Below are 21,436 nucleotides of genomic sequence, written 5' to 3' on the forward strand. Positions count from 1 at the left end.
TGTGCAGGAGACGGGGCAGTGCAGCTAGAAGCTGTGCAGGAGACCTGGAAGTGCAGCTGCGAGGCTGTGCAGGAGACGGGGCAGTGCAGCTAGAAGCTGTGCAGGAGATGGGGCAGTGCAGCTGTGAGGCTGTGCAGGAGACCGGGCAGTGCAGCTGTGAGCTGTGCAGGAGACGGGGCAGTGCAGCTGTGAGCTGTGCAGGAGACAGGGCAGTGCAGCTGTGAGCTGTGCAGGAGACGGGGCAGTGCAGCTGTGAGCTGTGCAGGAGAGGGGGTAGTGCAGCTGTGAGGCTGTGCAGGAGACGAGGCAGTGCAGCTGTGAGCTGTGCAGGAGACGGGGCAGTGCAGCTGTGAGCTGTGCTGGGGTGGGTCTCCGCAGGAACCGAAGGCAGCCTGGGCTGTGGGGCGATGAGGCAGGCTGCCTGACGGGGTCCTGCCTCCGCGGAATCCCTCATCCACACATGCACTCAGCATCCCTTCCCCCTCTGGGCGCTACACTCTGCCCCCGTCATCCTACCGCCGCCTCCGCCTCTGATCTCAGAGCAGCTTTCGCGTAAATCAGGAGACAGAGATCAGACAGATAAAATCCTCGGGTGCGCCCACGCCCCCCCAGCCGGGGTACTTCGGGCACAGGGGCTGCTTTCCTGTTCTGCTTCCGAAGAAGAGGAAGGGAGGGCGCGGCAGCAGAAGGCGAGAGGACTTTGGGTGACTGACAAGCCAGCATCAATTCATTAGCGAGGAGCGGAGACCGTCCACGGCTTCTGCGCCCCCTGCCTGGGAGCCACTGACACCGACCCCCGCCCCTGCCCCGCCGGCAGGGTCCTAACAAGTGTCAGGCGGACAGGAGTGGCCATGGGCGACAAAGGCACCAGGTAGGAACTCTATTCGCTTCTAGAGCACTGATTTCAGGCGGCGCGTTCCTGCCCTGGCTCCTGGCAGCCCCGGGGGCAGGAGAGCAGGGTGGTCCCTCCGTGTGGTCCATTTCTCATTTACAGGCGCCGCTGGCTGGCTGCTTTTAGGACATGTATTACCAATCATGCTGTGTGTATTTCTTCAAAATGGCTATCACCGCCGCCGCTTGCACTGGCTATGATGCTCGGTTGTGCAATTACAAAACATAGCCTGGGATGCCTCGGCGAGCCACTACGGCGGAAATGCATTAATACTTAAACGCATCACGCTGCTTAGAAATATGGTGTATGGATCGCTCTAATGGCGAAGCACGAAGCCCGTGTGTGTGGTGCAAATGGACCGTGTCCTGTTACCCGACCCGGCGCCCCTGTCACAGCTCTAAGCAGTGCCTGCTTGGAAACACGTGTACCTCAAGAGAGGACTCATCTCATCTCGGAATTATTCCCTCACTTGCCTCAAAACACCAGGCACGGGCAGCGGGAGAGGCCAGTTGTCCACACGACAGTGCTGCGGATCGCCTCTAGGCGCTTTGACAGTTTCTATACTAGCTCCATGTTTTGACAGCTTAAGTGGCTAAAACTTAGGTTTATAACGTGATTCGTCCAGGATCAAACAGTTTGGTTAGGTCGAAAAGCGGATGTCTGTATTTTATTTCTGAAATCACAATTTCATCTCTGGGCCCATTTTTCGAGTGACAGGATGTGCCAAAGCATGTTTAGTACTGGGTTCCCACAGGGTGTAACGTTTTCATGGAGGCATGTGGCACACAGAGTTTCACACGTCGACTCTGTAAACCTGCATTATTTAACTTAAAAAATGTATTTAAATAGATTGATCAAAACAGCAAATATAAGTACATATAGGCAATAGTAAAATAAACACACCGCTCTAGATTTTCAATGGACAGAATATCTTTAAGATATCAAAAAACACACATCTGCCAATTTGAAATAGCAAAAATAAAACATGTTGAAATAGAAATCCCATGAGGGCTCAGTAATCTTGTCCTGTACCTACGGCTGGGGTGATAGCCGAGACTCTCTTTGTTGGTACTTAGTTCAATATTCAGTCTGAAGTTTGGCGCCTTCGCTTAACTTGTGCCCCGTGCTAGCTTTATCTCTGTGGCGCGCGCACAGCGTGGTAACACTTCGGCATTAACACTCAGAAACAGGAAGGCTGTCGTGGAGGCGAGGGCCGGGCCGCAGCTTCCCGTGTGGTCGAGGGTGACATCTCCCGTGATGCTCCGGGGACGCACGTGGCCTCGTCGTGTCCACTGGAGCCATCGAGCTGGCACCGTGCCCCGCGCCGTGTTTACACTGAGTCCAGCGGATGCAGCAGCCCTGGATACTGGGAGGGCATTGATTGGTAACCGATAGCGCGAGCCAGGCCTCGGCTCCGCCATCCATCCCAGTGCTCCAGCTGTGCTGGCCTCAGGACAGAAGTCGCCATCATTCTGGCCATTTGAGGGGTCGAAGGTCAAGGGTGGGGCAGCGTGGGCCCTTCGGAAGGGGGTAAAACTTGGTCAGCCACCTCACTCTGTAATCAGTCTCTGGCCTTTCACTTAGAACTCATTGCTTTTGGGTGTCTTAGTCTAAATATTTCACAGAAAGTAAATTCAGACTACAACGCCCAGAATGCATTGGGTTGCAAAGCGCACACACCTCATGTCAAATAGTAATAAATGCTTGGGAAATCTTCAATTGATGTGAAGGAACACCATGGCTGCCAGGTTTCCCAGGTTCATGCACGATGTGCAGCTCCAGTCCAGGGTTTTTTTTCCTTTGAATTTTGGAACTTGCAGTCTAAATCTATCTTGGAATTAGCAGGACCACAAGTCGTAAAAATAAGAGATGAAACCTGGACTGGAGCAGCACATGACCCATGGATCTGGCAGAGCTGCAATACGCAAAGTGGTAGGAACCCTTATCTGATAAATTTGTAGGGAGGTTTTTCTCCGCAAATGCATTTAATTTTTTCATATAGAATCAAAACCTTTGCAGGTATAAAAATAATTTCACAGGTGTTAATATAAGCTGATCTACAATGCACTCTGTCTGTACAGTCATAAATGATATAGACTTTTGGATGATAAACTTCAGCAATGGGAGAGATGTCCGGAGATTAAGTTAAAACATAAAATGACAGACCTGGCCCTCAATTTACACAGCTTGTACATCCGGGGCACACTGACTATACATCAAACACAAGCTAATCTTGTCAGTGAACAGTTTTTCAACTCAGTGATCACTTGTACTCTTTGGATGAATAAACGTGTGGAGTGAACCAACCAAGGCTATAAGTGAGGTGAAAAAAATGAGGGGTGGGACCCTAACCGGGGCATGTCCTATGTAATTAAGGGTGTGACCTACACATATAAACTACATTTCTGTAATTTCCATATGAGCTACCAGGCTGATATTTTTGTGCCTCTCTGAACTTTCAGCTATTGCATACAGTTATTTAACACAATAACTGACGTACACCTAAAACCAGCCAGGATTATTGGTTTTGTCAATGGTTATTAGCTGTTTAGGATAAATGAGTGACCACAATGATTTTTTGTATATGGGTATAATGAAAAATGTTCTTAAATTCTGAGACTGAATTAAAAGTTACTGAGTCCTGCGGAAGGGATAGTGGTCTTCAAAGTGTTTCAGTCACTCCCATAATGTTCTCTTTATGTTAGAAATATACGGCCTTTTACTCTCCACATCTCCTCCATCCAGTGCTTAATTTGTGCTTGTTGTTTCCGGTGTGAGGGCTGGGGCTTATTCTTCTGCCTCAAGCATTTGCTGCGAGCAAAAAACTAAAAAGCGTCATAAAGGGAGAAAGTAGAAAGTTGTAGGATGAGATGAAGGGGCAGTGGTGGCCGTAAATGGATTGAAGAGGCTCGAGATGGCTTCAGGGTTATGATGCCTCAGTATTCAGTGCTGGCAGATTTAATTACAGCAGCCTCATGTTTAAGAGAAGGGCTTTGAGCACCGGCACCTCTTTATTTTCAAATTAAGCACTGCCTGCATCAGCATATCTTGTACCTCATCTCTTTCCTCTTCATCGCTCTCTTTTCACTTTTTCCTGAATGCACTTCCTCGCATCTCCTTCACTTCTCCACCCCGAAACACACAATGCACCCACTCACCTGCAAACACTGCATTTTCTTTTACTGTCGCCGTGACAATATTATGACAACTCTGTACCCTCTTCACACAGCGAACCCTGCACAGAATATCAAATGCAACTGGAACACACCACCGTTGCCCAATGTGCGCTGCAGTGAGAACGGGGATTGGATGGGCATGGATTGTGAACAACTTTTTGACCCACTGACAGGCACAGAGAGAAATTTGCACTGCCTTCAGTCTGAACTCGAGATCCCTTTATAAACACCTGGAGGTGACTCGATTCAAAGTATGCACTATACAAGAGTAATATGTTACACAGATGAAAAAAATAATGAGACACATCATCCTGCAAATGTCAAACACTCTTAGGGAATACAAGATTAAGTAAACATGTAAAATGTAAACAGGAACTAAATTGCTGACATGGATTGCCTTAACCTTTTTACATTCATTGTTCAGAAATTGATCAGTATGTTTTCTTGTAAAGTTGAGGACATACATATAGGGCCCAATAGTGACCCTTATCAATGTCAGTTTTTAATTCTTACTGCGTATGAGACCCAGAGGGACTCGGCCCATTTAAAGCCCTGGAACCCAAGTGAAACATATTATGACACAAGATCATTTTTTGGACAGAAGGCTTGTATGTTACTATTAAAATAGTTTTTCCATATCACACTTTTTTCCATTTAGTGAGAACATAGTTCATTTTGCATTTTAAAATCTTATTTAGCAACAACGTATTGCTTCTACAAGCTGGAAAATAGTTAAGAATAGAACACATTGTAATTGTAATTCATTGCAATGCCTACCTCCACAGCTAAAGTACCGGGAGAAAACAAAATGAACCCTTGGGAGCAGAGCATCATTTATCAGCAATAGCTATGCCAAGCCCTCCATATGGTAGACCTTAATTCAAAATACTAATACATCTGGAATATTTTGGTTGGGTATACACTATGGAAAACCAATCTAGAGTATTTCAAAATTAGCTGACAAAAAGTAGGGCTTTGAGAATTGGCGGGAAAGACGGGCAACATTCCAGGACAAGAGACTTACCTGAAGAATAACCTAGTTAGGAGGGTACACTGTTGGAGCACTAATTATCTGATGCAATTTATATACAAGAGGTTGTTGCAGTTCTAAAGATGCCAGATTCTAACTTTCGGGAAAGGTAACACTCACTGTCAGGCTGATTCCAACCAGATTCATTGCCTCCAAAGTCTTTGAGGTGTTGGCGATTCGCTCTTAGCTCAATATATGGAGAGTAGCATTCAAATCATACCTAAGTGGACTGTGTGGAACTCCCTGGATTATTAACCCATCACTTATGTGCATGTTCACGATGGTACCAGATGCACCCTTTATTACACGTGATGTGGTGAAAAGATCATCTATACATGCTTAGGGGATCTTACAGATAACACTGTTAAACTAGGCCCAAGCCAATTCTTTAGGAGAGAGGATTGAGTTACTCACAAAAGAAACAATGTAATAAATGTGCAAGAAATTAAATAAATTACATTGAAACTGTGAAGTACCATGGGTTACTTGGCGAACAGCAGAGCAGTTTAGCAAAAAAACATAGGAGGTGAAAATTTGAATATTTTGCATTAAAGCTAAAAGAGTCAAATCCCAAGGAGCCCAGTATTTGAGACTGACTCAATGTGGAGGCTGGAATAGCACAAAATGTCTTTGGTTTGGAAGGAGCTTCAGAAGTTATGACAGTGGTAGACCGAGGAACCTTGATGTTTGAAGTAATCATAGAGCTGTCTGATAAGCTGCTGTTGCAGAAAACTGACTTGTATTTAGCATGTTAGTTTCACAGCAGGTAGAATTAAATAGATTCAACAAAGTGGGGTGAGCAAAGTTTGTCTCATTGGCTTTCACATAATTATGCAAAATTATGTGTTAATACTGAAATGAAAATCCACTATTATGCTCTGTTTTAGTGCAACAGGAGTCTTTATGTCAATTGTTGATGTGAGAACGCATATGCGTGAAAAGAATTATGGAAAAACAAAAGAACCAGGAACAACAGCCACTTGTGTTCTGTTGTGCCTGCCTGTTCATGGTAAATGTTTACTGCATATTGCAGTTATTGTAAATTTTTGCTACCAGTAGTGTATAATTACACAAAGTGGTGTAGTGGCATAATTTCAGAATTTTGCATAAGAAGCATAACATGAAATTCCCAAAAGTATGCAAATTACACACACATAATTTAAATTTTGGGAAGGCCTAGTTTTGTATTCGAAGACATAATTTTTTTTCTCCAGTTTCGAAGTCTTTTTTTGTTCTTAAGCTGATAGGCGGTCAAAGTGAAGAGCTTTTGAAGGTGCCCATGGCTGAAGGCACTGGCGTAACGACAGCCCCTGCAGCCCCTGTGGTGCGGGGGGACCGTAGACCTCCAGGGGGCCTTCTCAAGATAGTAAACAGTGCACGGGTGATGGGCACTCAATGCACTTGGCAGGGGTACCCCACTCAAGTTTCAGTACACCACTGGTTGTAGGATGAGAAGAAGATATTCGGTCAGCACCAGGAGGAGCATGTCAAGTGCTTGCAAGCTCAAGAAGACCATGACACGCAACAACAAGGTTTCTAGGCACAGTTAGATCATGACCAGAGACAGCATGTGACATACTTTGGGTTATCGAATCAGAAAGGAACGTGTCCTGAGCCCCAGGCCTTACATTAGTGGAAGCACCAGGACTTGCTTAGAGTTTTTTTGCCAGTGGGAAGCAATATGTCTACTGTAGATTCTATAACTTGAAGCGACTTGAGCAGTGGCCGTAGAAGTTCTAGGCACTGGGGGGTGGGTGGACAGTAGGGAAAGGTATACCCTTGTGCCATTTGATGAACCTGGTGCCACCCCCACAAGAAACAAGTCAAGTGTGTATGGCATGTAGTGCTACAATTTGAGTAGATGGCTCCCTAAGTCGTTTGCTTTGTGCCTTATACGGAAATTTTAGGAGAGAGAGTTAAAACAAATGGAGGGCATCAGAAGACAATCGTGTAAGCAATATCCGAAGAGAAAGTAGAGCTGAACAGTACTGATCAGTCTGAACATTTAAAGGATCGATGCCACTGTGTTCTGAGAGCCCAGGACTAGAAGTTATTGCAAATGTTGATGCAAGATCAGGAAGGTGAAGGGAATCATCAGTAGTAGTTGAAGGACAATTTCGTGGCGATGACTTGCCACCCTAGAGTAGCATTTGCAGCATTGGGCTGCTGTGCTATTAATTTGTGAGGTACCACCACCCTCAAAAGATATTTTATTGCAGTAACAAAGCCATCTGAATTGTGAGACAAAAATGGCTGGGGAGGAAGATGGATCCAAGGAAGCTATGAGTTTAGACTCGAACTAGCTTTTCAGAGACATATTGGCATCCATGCAACGAAGTTGCACTTTTATGATAGACTATTAAGTGATCCCACCCCATGAATGGCCTTTTAAAAACACATGGTGAAGTGATTTTGAATTAATTCTGCTACTTATATAATGAAATGGAATTAATTGATATTGTCTGAAATCTTTTTCTCATCTTTTCTCCTTTGAAAAGTGAACGAAATATATTTCATTAATTTGTTTTTATAGGAGCATGAGAAAAATAGCATAAAATATTGTTGGTCTGTGTTGTGCACGTAAATACTGTTTGCACCATTTCTTAGTAAACTAGCATAAAAAATACTGCAAATGGACATTTCCGGATTTTCCCTTCATTGCAAAACGTCTGTAATGTGGTGCTAGGGTTGTATTTTGACATGACTATATGATTTTGGTGCATTACTAAAACTTTGCACAGTTTAGAAAGCAAGGACATCTATTTGCAGCATTCGCGCTTCTTGCGTGATACGGGCTGGAGAAGGTGGTATTTGCACCAAAACCTGGCATAAGCTAATTTTATTTTAGTTTTTACTATTATTAACATAATAAGAACTGGCGAAAATACACTTTCTCTACTTTTCACCCATTAAATATTGCCTTTAGTTTAGGTATTCTAGCTGTTCCATCATTTATTACGCGAGGAGCACAATCAATACAAAATCAGGTTAGCTCAGTTTAAAATGTTTCATTCTCTACAAAATGATTTACATTAAAATGTGCAATTTACATTGTTGTCAATTGTTCCGCAATCCATATCCTAATTTTTGACCTGGTAAAAAACCTTCTCCACGAGAAAGACTGGGGCACAATTTGTATGCTCCATTTTGTAGTACTTCAGAAGCAAAATGATGAAAAGTGGTTGTGCCCTGTTTTATGTGCCAGTGTAAATCTTTTGTAAACAAATCAAGTCCATGGAGAGGTAAGGACAATGCTGAAACAAATTTACAAAGTATTAGGAATGAAAGAAGCATTGAAAGTGACAGGAAAGTTGATACACAGAAACGAAACAACAAAGTGGCATCTGACAAAAAGTAAACAAACAGAAATTAGAGGAAGTAAGGGAACACGAGGCTTTGTTGCCTGAGGTTGAGAACAGAAAATATGATACATTTTTTACTAAAAAATAAGTTACAGCTCTAAAATAGAGCCTCTTGAAACTAATGATCTTCAGTTCACTGACCCTGCCAGGAATCAGCTTGCACAACTGTATCACACTTGTGAAGGAATTAGAAAAGTGAGCTAACCAAACAGGACCAAGTAGTATGTAGGTGATAGGGATCCCTGTAGTGACACAAAAATAGGGAAGTAGCGTAAGAATTTCTGGCCAATGAAGTCTTTTGGTGGATGGAAGCAAAGTGGCGAGCTCTAGCTTTTGAAAGGAGGAAGGACTCTGACTTGGGGGATGTGGAAGAGATCGAAGGCCACGTTTCATTGGTGGGGAGTGTGATACATCGGGGGCTGTAGTACGCTAAGTGCTCCATGCGCAACCTCTTTCTGCACCCAGGGGCACTTTGGTATTACAGAAGGGGCTTCTTATTCTTGTGCAGCTCCTATCTGCAATACAGATCAGACTGGCGCTATATGTGCGCTGATGCAATCTCAAGAAGACGGTCCTTCATTTGCATGGGGGCGTGGACTTTTGCAAATGAGGAAACACCTTGCTTCTGCGGTTGTGCCATTTTACAGACAAGCGCAGAGGCAGAGCAGCTGTCAAGGGATGCACCTACGGTGCTTCACCTTGAGGTGGCGACAGGCAGTGCACCCTTTGACCCCTCCTGAAAGCTGCCCTTGAAAGGGAGGCAAGGGGTCCAAAGGACTGCCTCAGAGATACCCCTGAAGATGGGTGCAGTTACCTCTTTCTGCACCCACCTACAAGGGGGGATATCTGTACTTCTTTGAACTCTAGGCCAGTTGCTGCCAGCACAGTGAAAGGGAAGCGGTGGCTTCAAACCGCTATCCCGCCTTTTACTAATACAATAACCCCAGCCAGGGCCGGGACCATTTGCTTGTCAATTCACCAAAATGCTAGGGGTAGCAGAAGTGACATCACACGCCATCTGACCTTTACTTTGACTCACAAACACACTTACACACATATTCACATATTCTCTCATATAAACACACTCTCACCCACAAGCACACACACAACATACACTTAAAAGCATTCTTACATACCTTAGCTGCCACAGAGTGTCATATTCCAGCTAATTTGTACTCCATTTTTATTACACTGCTAGTGAAAAATGTTATTTACAATTTGTGTAATAAAAAACTGACAGAAAACCATGGAAGTGGAGCCCCAACCAGGCACTGATTTTGCCACCTCTGAGGCCAGGGGTCGCAATGGAAGGTTCAGGGGTCCCAAGGGGCAAGCCAGGGGTCGCAGCTGCGACCCCTGTGAATCCCTAAATGATGTCCACGAGGCACAAGTTCATGGCTCCATGAGGGGCAGCGCATTAACTAATCGGGTGGCCTCTCCCAATGAGAATTTGTTAAAGGTGTGCTGCAGAGCTAACCAGGGCAGTAAGCCAAACCAGTAATGCGGGCCCAGGACAAAAAATAGTAAACTAGTAAAAAATGCTGTATGGTCATAATTACTCATTTCTTCTTGCACGATACGATTTGAACAAGTAGAGCTAAATAGATAAAAATATTGGTCATTTGTTAATTTATGTCAGATTCTAAGAGGACGAGTAGTTGTTACTTTAATTGGATTTGTTCTGAATTTGATTTCTTTTTTAATTCAATTTTGCTTCATTAATCAAGCAGGATAACTAATTTGTGTGTTTGCAGTTCTACGTCTATATTTTAATGCAAACTGGACGGAGTGCTGAACAATACAAACACTCACCCCCAGTCACAGATCTGGGTTTAATCCATTGTTCTTTTGCTCACCACGCCACCCCAGTTTGGAACCAGCCATATGCAAATCAGTCTTGACCCTGTTCCCCCGGGGAACAGTCCAGCCCGAACTGCCAGGCCAGGTCCTTCCTGGACCGGAAACAAGCATCCTAGGACCGGTTTCAGGGTTTCACCCTTCATCAGCCAGGTTAGCTTGAATCCAGTGGCACATTGCGCATGGGTCCCACGTCTGGGTATACCCTTCCCACTTAGGGCAACTTTGGTAGCACAAAAGGATGATGGACGGAGTGCTGAACAATGCAAACACTCACCCCCAGTCACAGATCTGGGTTTAATCCATCGTTCTTTTACTCACCATGCCATCCCAGTTTGGACCTAGCCATAAGCAAATCAGTCTTGACCCTGTTCCTCCTGGGAACAGTCCAGCCCGAACTGCCAAGCTAGGTCCCCCCTGGACCGGAAACAAGCATCCTGGGACCGGTTTCAGGGTTTCACCCTTCATCATCAGCCAGGTTAGCTTTAATCCAGTGGCACAGTGAACAAGGAACCCACGTCTGGGCATACCCTTCCCACTTGGGGCAACTTTAGCAACACAAAAGGATGATGGACGGAGTGCTGAACAATGCAAACACTCACCCCCAGTCACAGATCTGGGTTTTGCTCACCATGCCACCCCAGTTTGGACCCAGCCATATGCAAATCAGTTGATTTTTTACCAGCGTTGTTATAAAAATACAAACCATGCTGGAAACATATTGGCCGGGGAGTGGGGGTGGCAGGTGGGAGTGTAACTCTATCCACACAGTTGGTAAAAAGAGCACAAAATCTTCACTGGTTGGTGTGTAATCTACCAAATAACTCCCACGAATCATTACTCTGTGGAAAACCCAATGCAAGTAACACCAAAGTACTTGCTGTTCGATCCAACTCATAGTGTGGAAGTGGGGACTTGGTTTTGCCTGAACTTTCATTACTACCCCTACGAGAAGTTAAATATTTTGTATAGCTATTTATTTATGTGTGATTTTTTGTAAAGCTCTGCAAGCCACTAAACAGTAGCCTCAGAGCGCTTTAAATGAGAGATCATCGGGCAGATTTATGGAAAATGGCACTGGACCTAGTGCAGCGCCACTTTCCCTGAGCTCCTTCGCACCCCCCTACCGCCACTATATGTGCACCGTATTTAAAATATGGTGCACCATGGCGTAGGGGACAATAGCATCATTATTCATTACGCTATTGATGTACTCTGCAGGAGTAGCACCAAAATATTGGCGCTACTCCAGCAGACTACATAGGGCCCCATTCTAAAGAATGGAAGCTCCCTTTTAATGCCTGCTCTTGAGCAGCCGTTAAAAGTGCTGCAAAAAATGGCGCAAGGAAACCTCATAGATTTCCTTATCCCATTTTTCCGGCTCCCCTAACAGGGGAACACCCCTTTGCATACATTATACCTGGCGTAGGCATAATGTAGCACAAAGGGTTACAGGGTGGCACAATGCATGCATTGCACCACCCATAATAAGGCGTGGGGATTTCAGCTTTGTTGGGCCACATGAACGTAAAAAACAATTACGGTAATGTGGTGCCAGGTGGCGCTAGGGCACTATAAATATCCCCCCATATGTGTACAAATAGCAGTCGAGACGCGAGACCCAATCTAGCAATTTGTAGCAGAGAACATTAGAGCAGAAAGTACACATCTGAGATGATCCCGGTGAGCTGTCAAAGCCGTGGAGAAGAGTCCAAGGGCCTACTGTGATGAAATATTGTGAAATGTTGACCACTAAATTATTTACAGACGTGTGCTGATGCCCAGTAGAGCACATGACTCCAAATAGTCATATGGCATGACTTGATCAAGGATGCGAGTGGATAAAACACTACCTCCTAAAGTAGCTGAAGGAAGACTTACAAATACAGGAGCAGAAATTGTCTATCTCAGGATTAGGACCTCCGAAAGCTTTTATTAAGCCAGGGTAGTCTTGTGAAGCGCTCCATTACTGGCCTTCCTATTGCTCTTGGAGTTTCCTTCTTCCCATGCCTACTCACTTGTATAGCTTTCTATCATGAGGGTTAGATGGAGCTGATATCTCCAAGACATTCTTGTGTTGCTGTTTCCTGCGAGTACTGGGAGACCATGTTGCACCGGTAACAAGCATATATTTTGTATGCAAGCACATACATTACTAGTCATGTTTTCTCATGAGTGCATCAGCACAAAAACCACTTGCATAAATCATGGTTGCAGAAGTTCAGATTTTCATGCAGAAGCACCGCTAATAGTGAACTACAAGTGCTTCACCAGATTTTCATGTTTTTTGTGGGATTTATGCATACTTCCGGAGGAAAAAAGCTTTACACAACCTTAGGGCAGAAGTACTCCAGCATGTTAATTCGAAGAAAACCATAAAAGTATGTAGAAAGTTGTGAACTCGCTTGGTCAATTATTTCTTCACTGGCTCATTCAGTTGACATCTCTTAATCAGGTCTTTAGATTTCTCGTCTAATCTATTTACTGTTTCCATCTAATAGGTACCCTCTTATATTTCTAATATTCTCTTTCTAGTGAGATAAAATATGTGTTTTGGATGTTGTTTAAAGATCTATATAATTCAGAGTCAAACTGAGGCTATGAGTGAACAAACAGAAGAGCAAGGCAATTGATTGAGTGAGTGAGCGAGTGAGTGAGTGCTAATAGTATTTTGTTACTTAAAACAGTCTTCACTGCATACTAGGCTGTGATTCCACCAGGTGTCATTTCATAAAGTGCTGGAAGATGGGAGTATAGGGCCAGATGTAGCAAGCAGTTTTGACCATTCTGTGTCTATTGGAAAATGCGTTCGTACATATGGCCCATAGACTTGCAGCCAAGTGCACAGGGATCAGGGAGGATATTCCAACTGGGATATGCTGCGATTGCATGATGATTTTTTCCTTGATGGATTTAATTACAAATTAGGAATAGTGAGATGAAAGGGAATTTTGTCTTTCCCTAAGAGGTTTCAAGTGGTTTCTTGCCAGTAGTAAGGAAGTTATCCATTCCAGTTTTAGCACTGAATCTGGTTATTGTATTTCCATATGCATAATATGGAATACAAATGTACAAAGAAGAAAACACAGGATTCGGGAACCCATACACATCTGACTGGCAATACGGCTGCCACGCTCAGCAGCTACTTTGCTACAGTTTTACTCAACCTTTTTTTAAAAAAATTACCATTAGACGGCAACAATGCATGCATGCACCTGCATGGTGGTCATCTTTTATTGGTTTTCAGAAAACTAAAGAAAAAAAACATTATTAGATGGTGGTGGTGCATGCATGTGCTTGGGAAGCCATTTTGCAATTGTTTTAAAACCATTTGAAGTTGTAAGTCCCGCCTCTGTATTAGCTGTGTGCTGCGAAGATGGGCAAGATGCAATGGGGACATTTTAAATAGAGAGCGGGCTGAATGATAGGCAGACAGAGCAAGGAGACAGAGGAAGAAAATATATTCCCTCATACACTGCCATAAAAGGTTATGACATCAGCAGCGGAAGTATAGAACTTATCCAAAAGAAACACTGTGGGACTGCAATGCTCCTCCGTTGGGACAAACCAAAGAACAAGGAGGAAAGCCAGAAAGTCAGGAGTGAGGGAACAGATATGCAAAAAAGACATCCATTCATGAGCAAGGGGGAGATAAAAAAACTTGTATAAGTCTTATATTGTATAAAATAAGGGCCTGATTTATACTTTTTTAGTGCTTCAATTGCGTCACTTTTTGACGCAATACAGGCACAAACTTACAAAATATAATTGTATTTTGTTAGTTTGCAGCGCTTTTGCATAAAAAAATTACGCAAATGCAGTGCTAAAAAAGTATAAATCAGGCCCTAAGTTTCTTATTCCTCCCGGAGATCTTTAATTTCTTTTAAACAATCTGGTCCCCATATATCCTCTAGTTGTGAGATCCTAATAGTGTTCCAAGAATGCTGTCCGTCTAGCATCTGTGGATGCTCCAATATGGCGGAATCCCTCACGGGTGTCACCAGCGTCAGGGCGTTTCCCTATACAATGTGAAGGCTTGCCCCTCTTCATATTTTGAATACTGCTTTGCTGTATGTTGGTCACGCCTTCAAGTGTCGACCATGATGCAATGCTCTTAAGTATCCCTTAGGTTCCACCCAATCTGGCTGCCATCACTGATAGTTCCTGCTGCTCATCCAATGCTCACTCATTTATTATATTAAGTTGTCAGGCCCAACAATATTTTCGGAGGTTCAGAAATACAATGCCCCCAACATATACCCCCATTGCAGGGTGAAGAGTGCAATGTGGGCTATCCCCTCATCCCACAACAGAACTCTAGTTACAGTGTCTACCTCTTCTTGAAAGAACATGCCAGGGTTGGAATGGGGTATCCTGAAGCAGGTATTCGAGCTCAGAAGGGTTATCATTCTAGAAATGGCGGGTTGACCTATCAAAGAACACAGGATATTCATCCGATGTGATACGTCAGCTTTATCTTTTTACAGGAGGTCATTAGGTTGCGTTCTAAGACGCTATGCTTTTCTCTTATCTCTATGCCCAGATCTTGAAAGCCCTTATTAGCAATTTGTAAAGGGCACCTTTTGGGGGATCCCAATTTGCTAACAAGCCTGCTGCTGGGATATAACATATAATCAGTGCTTTAAATGGTCCGGTACTGCCCGGTACTGAGTACCGGCGTCTTTTTATTTTGAGAGGGAGAGTACCTGCACTTCTCAAGAAAAACATAATACTTCTAATTGGAGAGTACTGCCACCAGGGCCGGCTTTTGGGCGGTGCAACCGCACCGGGCGCTGACCTCAGGGGGGGGGGGGGCGCTGTGTTTAGCAATAACTTCTGAAACTTGTGATTTAAAAGCACCTGCTGAAAAGTTTCTTGTGCATCCAGCCTTCAGGAAGCAATTAAAATGTCAAGATACCTCTTGTGATTAATTTTCCAGAGAGAGAGATGGGAGTTTTGCCTAGCGGCAGTTTTGACTCAACATAAAGTAGCACAGAGGGTTAATATGCTTGCTGCAAAAAACAGAATTGTGGGGCATATTTAAGTAAAGTGGCGCTGCACATAGTGCAGCGTCACTTTTCTTGCACCCCTTAGTGCCACCCTAACGCCACCATGTGTGCGTCATATTTAAAATACGGGGCACCATGGTGGTAATTCGGGGACTAGCGTCAGAATCTTTTACGCTAGTCCGGCGCTTTGCAGGATTAGCCCAAAAAATGTTGACGCTAATCCTGCAAAGCACCCAGAGGCCCATTGTAACCAATGTAAGCCTCCTTTTAATGCCTGCTCTGAGCAGGCGTTAAAAGTGCCGGAAACAAATGACGCAAAGAAATCTGACAGATTTCTTTGCGTCTTTTTTGGGCCCTCCCTAACAGGGGATGTCCCCTTTGCATACATTATGTCTGGTGCAGGAATAATGTAGCACAAAGGGTTACAAAGTGGCGCAATGCATGCATTGCGCCACTTTGCAAATGTTGCATGGTATTTTTGGCCTTCTAACGCCACATTAGCGTAAAACAATTTTACGCTAATAAGGCGTTAGAATGGCGCTAGGGGCTCTGAAATATGCCCCTATATTTTATGTATATAGCTGAATGGATTAGTAAAGCCTGCCTTTACAAGTGCTTTAAAACACATGAATGTATGTGAAAGGGGAGAGATGGAGAGATGAGGGGCATATTTGCCGGGTGGACATTGGGTGCCAAAATTAGCTATATCACAAGGCGTCACCAGCCCTAAAGCCGGCCCTGGCCGGCATTTCACAGAAACACTACCTGCACTTTTATTTTTCCATTTCAAGCACTACATATAATGGCAGGGGTATCATTCAAGGAAACGTGACAGCATGTGTCAGTGAACACAGCAGGGAGGGCGGAACGAGGTGGCAATGGACATCTGTTTGTGCCAATCAAAAGGAGACAATTAGCTGGGTTTCTCCGCAGTGCTAAGCAAAGGGGATTAATGGCTGTTCCATATATCAGACACTGCATTAATTTCCTACACACTGGGAGAAATGATTGAGTGAGCCTCGGCACGTGCTTCGTGGAGTTCCCCAGACATTAAAGAACCTGGTGACGTGTGTACGAATAGTTTTACTCTTACAGAAGAAGGATAAAGGAACATATTTGAAGGGGGGAGGGGTGCTTGGGAGTTTTTAATTTCTGTAACAGCACGTGCAGCTTCGCTGCTGATGCAGAAGTGGATCGTCGGATAAAATGAGGCCGGGGGTAAATACGTGCTTCCTGCACAGGGAAGCATCCATTGTCTGCAGCTGTAAGCCTGCACCATCTTACATGCAATGACTTCCGGTGCCGCGCGGACTCCCACGGGGCCTTTCATTCAACTGCACGATCGACCTCAGGCCACGAATTGTACTGTGGTAGATTCTCAGCATGTTGTGCTAAGAGGAAGGCAATCAAAAGGAAGCAAAAGAACGAAAAAACATTATAGGGGCAAGTCTCTAGGTGTTAAACTAGAACGAGGGAAAGAATTAAGGGACGACACTCCCAGTTGTAGGGAGGCTTGAGCATGGAGTAAAAAAAGATGGACACAGCCAATGGGTCCAAAAGCAATATATAGACTTTTGTTTTTAATAAAAGGAAAAAAACAAAACAGCAATCAGTAAAATAAGGAGTTTCTGCATCCACATCATATCGACTTTATGCCTTGTTTTCTTAAATATGTTGTAATTTGCATTTGCAAGGATCAGAGCAACTGCCTAAGGCCTAAGAACAATTAATGTACATTTGCCATATTAAAGGGACATACATTTTTCCTAAATCTTCAGTCGAAAGGACCTTTAAAGGCAACAAGGCTGTGAAGGCCCCCTTTTATGATTGCTATAAAACCTACCACTCCCCCCCCCCCCCCGTGCACTGCTTATAATCTTACAATTGACACAGGAGATTACTGCACTAATACATCATCACTGACACAACTGGTGACATCTCTGCTGATATAACACTCAAATGACCATACTCGTGGCTCTGAAATTCTGGAGGTAAAGTTCTGCAGTTTCACTTACAAGTACTACCATCCTCAATAACATTAAATCATGTTATAAGGATGCAGTACTGCTGTCATACTGTAGAGGTCGTGGGAGAGAAAAGATGTGTAGAGGAAAGCGTCTGCTACAGTTGCACTCTAAATATATCTATGTTGGTACCAGTCCTTAATTTGAACTGGGAGTTTCCGTGGGCACTGCCAGCACTTATTTTTGGAGACCGGGACAGTTTGCATTTGTCCCCAGGACTTGGTTATCAAAATTTGGAACGGAACACACCTTTAGATATGGTTATGTCATTCCAGTAACACCACCTTGTGATGACATTACGAACTGCACCCAATAGTGCCAGAAAGGAAGCATTAACCATTCATAGCAAACTACATATATAGTGACCAAAATGATATTGTCTGACTGTGGTAAATGCCCTGAAGTCAGCCACAACCAAAGTACCACTTTACCTAAATCTATGGAGATTCCTATGAATTAGCGGCCTTCCACAGTGGTAGAAGTGGGCCGCACCAGTTTTAGAAGTAGGTGGCTGGTCTCCTAAGAAAAACGTGGACAGCAACACTTATCTGTTTAAAAGTAAATACTGGTTGATACAGGCATTTAATGCACTTCTAGGGGTGCAGTACCACTTTCACTTGCTAGATAGGCTAGCTTCGAATACATGGACCTTTCTGCAGTTACACTTACAAGTGTTAAATATTCCAAGGCTGTAGACCACTGTCAACATCTAGGTGTTCTCATCACACAACATACAAGGATGAAAGGCGGCTGCTGTTGCACTCTTCATTTATAGAATTCCCTGCAATAGTACAAGAAAACTTAAAGTTGTACTACAACAGTCAACATTTAGGTATTGTCATATAGAATATATAAAAAGTTGAATAATGCATCAGTTGTACTCTTAGGACCTGGTTATCAACCGGTCAGAGGGATTCTGCACCAGGTGTCTCCCTCTGTGTTTCTGCACCCGGAGGAATGTGTGCACAGAAACAACACTGCAATCAGAAAAAACATGGATGAGTGGGTCAGATAAACTCTGGTCCTGCATATTTTTCCACATTCTGGCTGAAAAACTCGTAGGGAAGGAATTACCGACCTGAAGTGGGGACTCCACTCCTGGTAAATACTGCAATGGGACTTTAGTTCATGGGCATCTTTAGAAACAAAGTTGTACTCAGGTTGCACTTCCACGGTCTTCGCTTCAATGACCTAAAACTGCAGATTTGAACATGAAAGGCTCCTGTAGGTACATACCAGGCCATATCTATCATCATACATATGTAGGTCCTTATGTATATTTTTATGTGCAAAGAAGTTAAATAAGGCGCATAAGCCAGTGTTTAGGACCTTGCTGACCATGAGAAATTATTAGGTGTTTGCCAAATAAAAAACACAAATTCGGGTGGGGTCCCTCTTCTGGTGGTGCTCAAATCCAAGGATGGCACATACTGAGGCTGCTTGGTGTTGATGCCTCTCAGTCCCACTATTCTACACCTCCTCTCCCTTAATCTCACTCTCACCAGTCCTTTAACTCTTTCTTTATCCCTTTACCGCTGCTTTCCGAACTTTCTTTCACGTCCTCCCTTTTCTCTCTTCTCTTCCTTTCTCTCACACTCTCCGGTCCAAGTATAAAATTGAAAAAAATAGCCCACCTCCTCACAAAAAAAGCCACCGTAGGCTGTGTATTAATATATTCAAATCTAGAGATCTGTGCTGTGTCGTTTTATATCTGAAAGTATTGTGACAAAGGTCAGTACACGTGATAACCTAATACCAATCAGTTTCCAACCAATCAATTAAATTGTATTTATGTTTTGGATCTCTACCGAGGTCCACATAAAAGTAATCAATATGAACAGTACATTTAAACAAAAACGAAAAAACACATCAGAAGTTCATACAATGGTAAAGTTCCGTAAAGTGCGCAATAGTGCTTATCGTAAATGTGCAAATTGCGAAAATCCAATATAAAATACATGAGACAAAAGATTGATAATTGATTGATAACGTAGTACAGGTATGGTCACTTGAGTGATTTGTCGATAAATATGGCTTCAGCTCTACAGCAAGGGCCACTGGAATTTTGTGGCATGGGAACACCAAATTATGCAGCAGGTTTGACTAAATTATGTGGCTAGAAAACGCAAATTATGTGGCATATGAGGCATAATTTTATATAGTATTTCCTCATTACTTTGTAATCTTTAAATCTGTCTGTGCACAGATTTCATCTCATTAGTACCCAGCGGCGGCTGCTGCAAATATTAAAGGGAGGAGAAGGGGGACAATGGGAGAGCAGGGGATAAATTGAAAAAAAAAGACTTACCGTTCGCCACTGCCATCCTCTCCTGCCGCCTCACTCGTCGTCCTTTCCTGATCTGGTGTTACCAGAACAGGCTTCCCAGCAATCCTGGTGCTCCTTAAACGCTAAAGCTAGCATGAAAGCAGCGCCAGGATTGGTCTGAGCAGCTTGGCCTGCCACTCATACACATCCCTGGGGTCTGTGTTGTTTCTTTAGCCGGCTGTGTATACAGCCGGCTGGAGAAACCTAAGTGCACATGTGTGTTTGGTTGGCCGTCTTAGGCCGTCCAAACACACATGCACGCTTAGTGCACTCTCTCATCACAACCTACCTCCGAGGCACAACCCCACCCCTCCCCTCACATGCTGGCTGAGCCAGGAGCAGAAAAATAAAATGATATTTAAGTATTGTTTTATTTTTCTGCTGCTGGCTCCTAGCCAGTGGGGCAACGCTCCTACGCCATTGGAGAGGAACTGCCCCTGTCACTACCAGTTTAACAACCAAGTACAGAAAAAAGTGACTGAAAGATGACCAGTTAACCTTTGCAAAGGGCCATCTAGTGTGTGCAAACATGTTGGCATGTTTTAAGTAACTTTTGATCCGTTTGACACAGACACAAACATTTTTTGGTTAAAATCTGCAGGTTATGCAGCAGAGATAGATTATGTGGCAAATGTGGCAAATCCATAACTATGCGAAAAAAGTAGCAGCCACAGGATCACATAATTTCTGCAGCCTTCTGCCTGTAGCCTTCTTGCAGCGGACTATGAGCATCACCAAGACCATAATGGCATGCTTGTTATTATCATTAAGTTTTTTGACTGTAGTTCTCAAGCAGCAGAGTCCTCGGTGCCTATGCCTGAATGTGATAATTTACCATCTAATTTAAAGCCAAATAATTCTCCTTGGAGTTAGGACTGCTCATGAGTGCTCACTAAAGGGGTTTCCTTGCTGCCCTAGACATGGTAAACTGAGGAAGAGTCTTTGGGGAGGAAGGGTGGACTAGCTGCGGGAAGGGCGTGAAAGGGACTTCACAGGCCTCAAGAGGTCAGCTAGATGACGAGGCGGAAGTGACCTCTGTTGTCATAGGCCGCCGTGATAGCGAGAACAATGCGCATGCTCCTCCCAGCTGATGACGAGCCGGAAGTGACCTCTGTTGTCATAGGCCGCTGGGATAGGTGAACACTGTGCATGTTCTTCCTGCCCAGAGGCTATCTCCCCTTCACGCACTCACCTTCCAAAGAGCGGCCTTGATTCAGCCATCATTAATCATCACACATTTCCTCAATGCCCTGCTCTTGTGTCCGGTGCTGAGTTTACAACCTGTAATTAATTAAGTTGTCTGGTTACGGTTTCTTCTAATGCAGTTAATCTTATTTTAAAATCGGTGGCAGTGCTGACGTTTTTTCTCCAGCAAGCAGAATGTATTGTTCTGTGCAGCTGAACCTACACATATATTTGTGTTCGTTGTGGCTTATGTGGAAAATCACTTCAGCTGGGAATTATTTTTGTATTTATTTATTTGAGAGTTGCATTAATCGGGAACCTATACATGAAGACGCTGCACAGTAAATAAAGCAACATTCATATTATAGTATATTGGATATGAAAAAAGTATCAGAGTACACGAGGGAAATTACTAGAAAAAAATAATTAGTAAAGGATCATAAAGTATTTTACCATGATGAGAAGTAAACCTAATTCAGGCCTTTTAGGGCCGAGGCAGTGCCATTTTCAGTGGATATAGTAGTTTACACCAGTGGTGCCCAATCTTTTGACTTCTGTGGATCCTCACTTAATCA

General features: G+C 43.9%; 1 protein-coding gene across 2 annotated transcripts in view; it reads left to right on the forward strand.

Annotated features, from left to right (window-relative positions):
* Positions 1 to 313: 313 nt before the first annotated feature.
* Positions 314 to 21,436, forward strand: part of LOC138249738 (beta-arrestin-1) — a 702,383-nt gene continuing 681,260 nt past the window's right edge. The window contains exon 1 of one of the 2 annotated variants that reach the window (XM_069203796.1): positions 314 to 871. In XM_069203796.1, the coding sequence (XP_069059897.1) occupies positions 852 to 871 (20 nt within the window). In that variant the 5' untranslated portion in view covers positions 314 to 851. The remainder of the gene's footprint in view (positions 872 to 21,436) is intronic. The other variant, XM_069203797.1, reaches the window with a different exon arrangement.

Source organism: Pleurodeles waltl, chromosome 8, assembly GCF_031143425.1.
Source record: "Pleurodeles waltl isolate 20211129_DDA chromosome 8, aPleWal1.hap1.20221129, whole genome shotgun sequence".
NCBI classification, from domain to species: Eukaryota; Metazoa; Chordata; class Amphibia; order Caudata; family Salamandridae; genus Pleurodeles; species Pleurodeles waltl.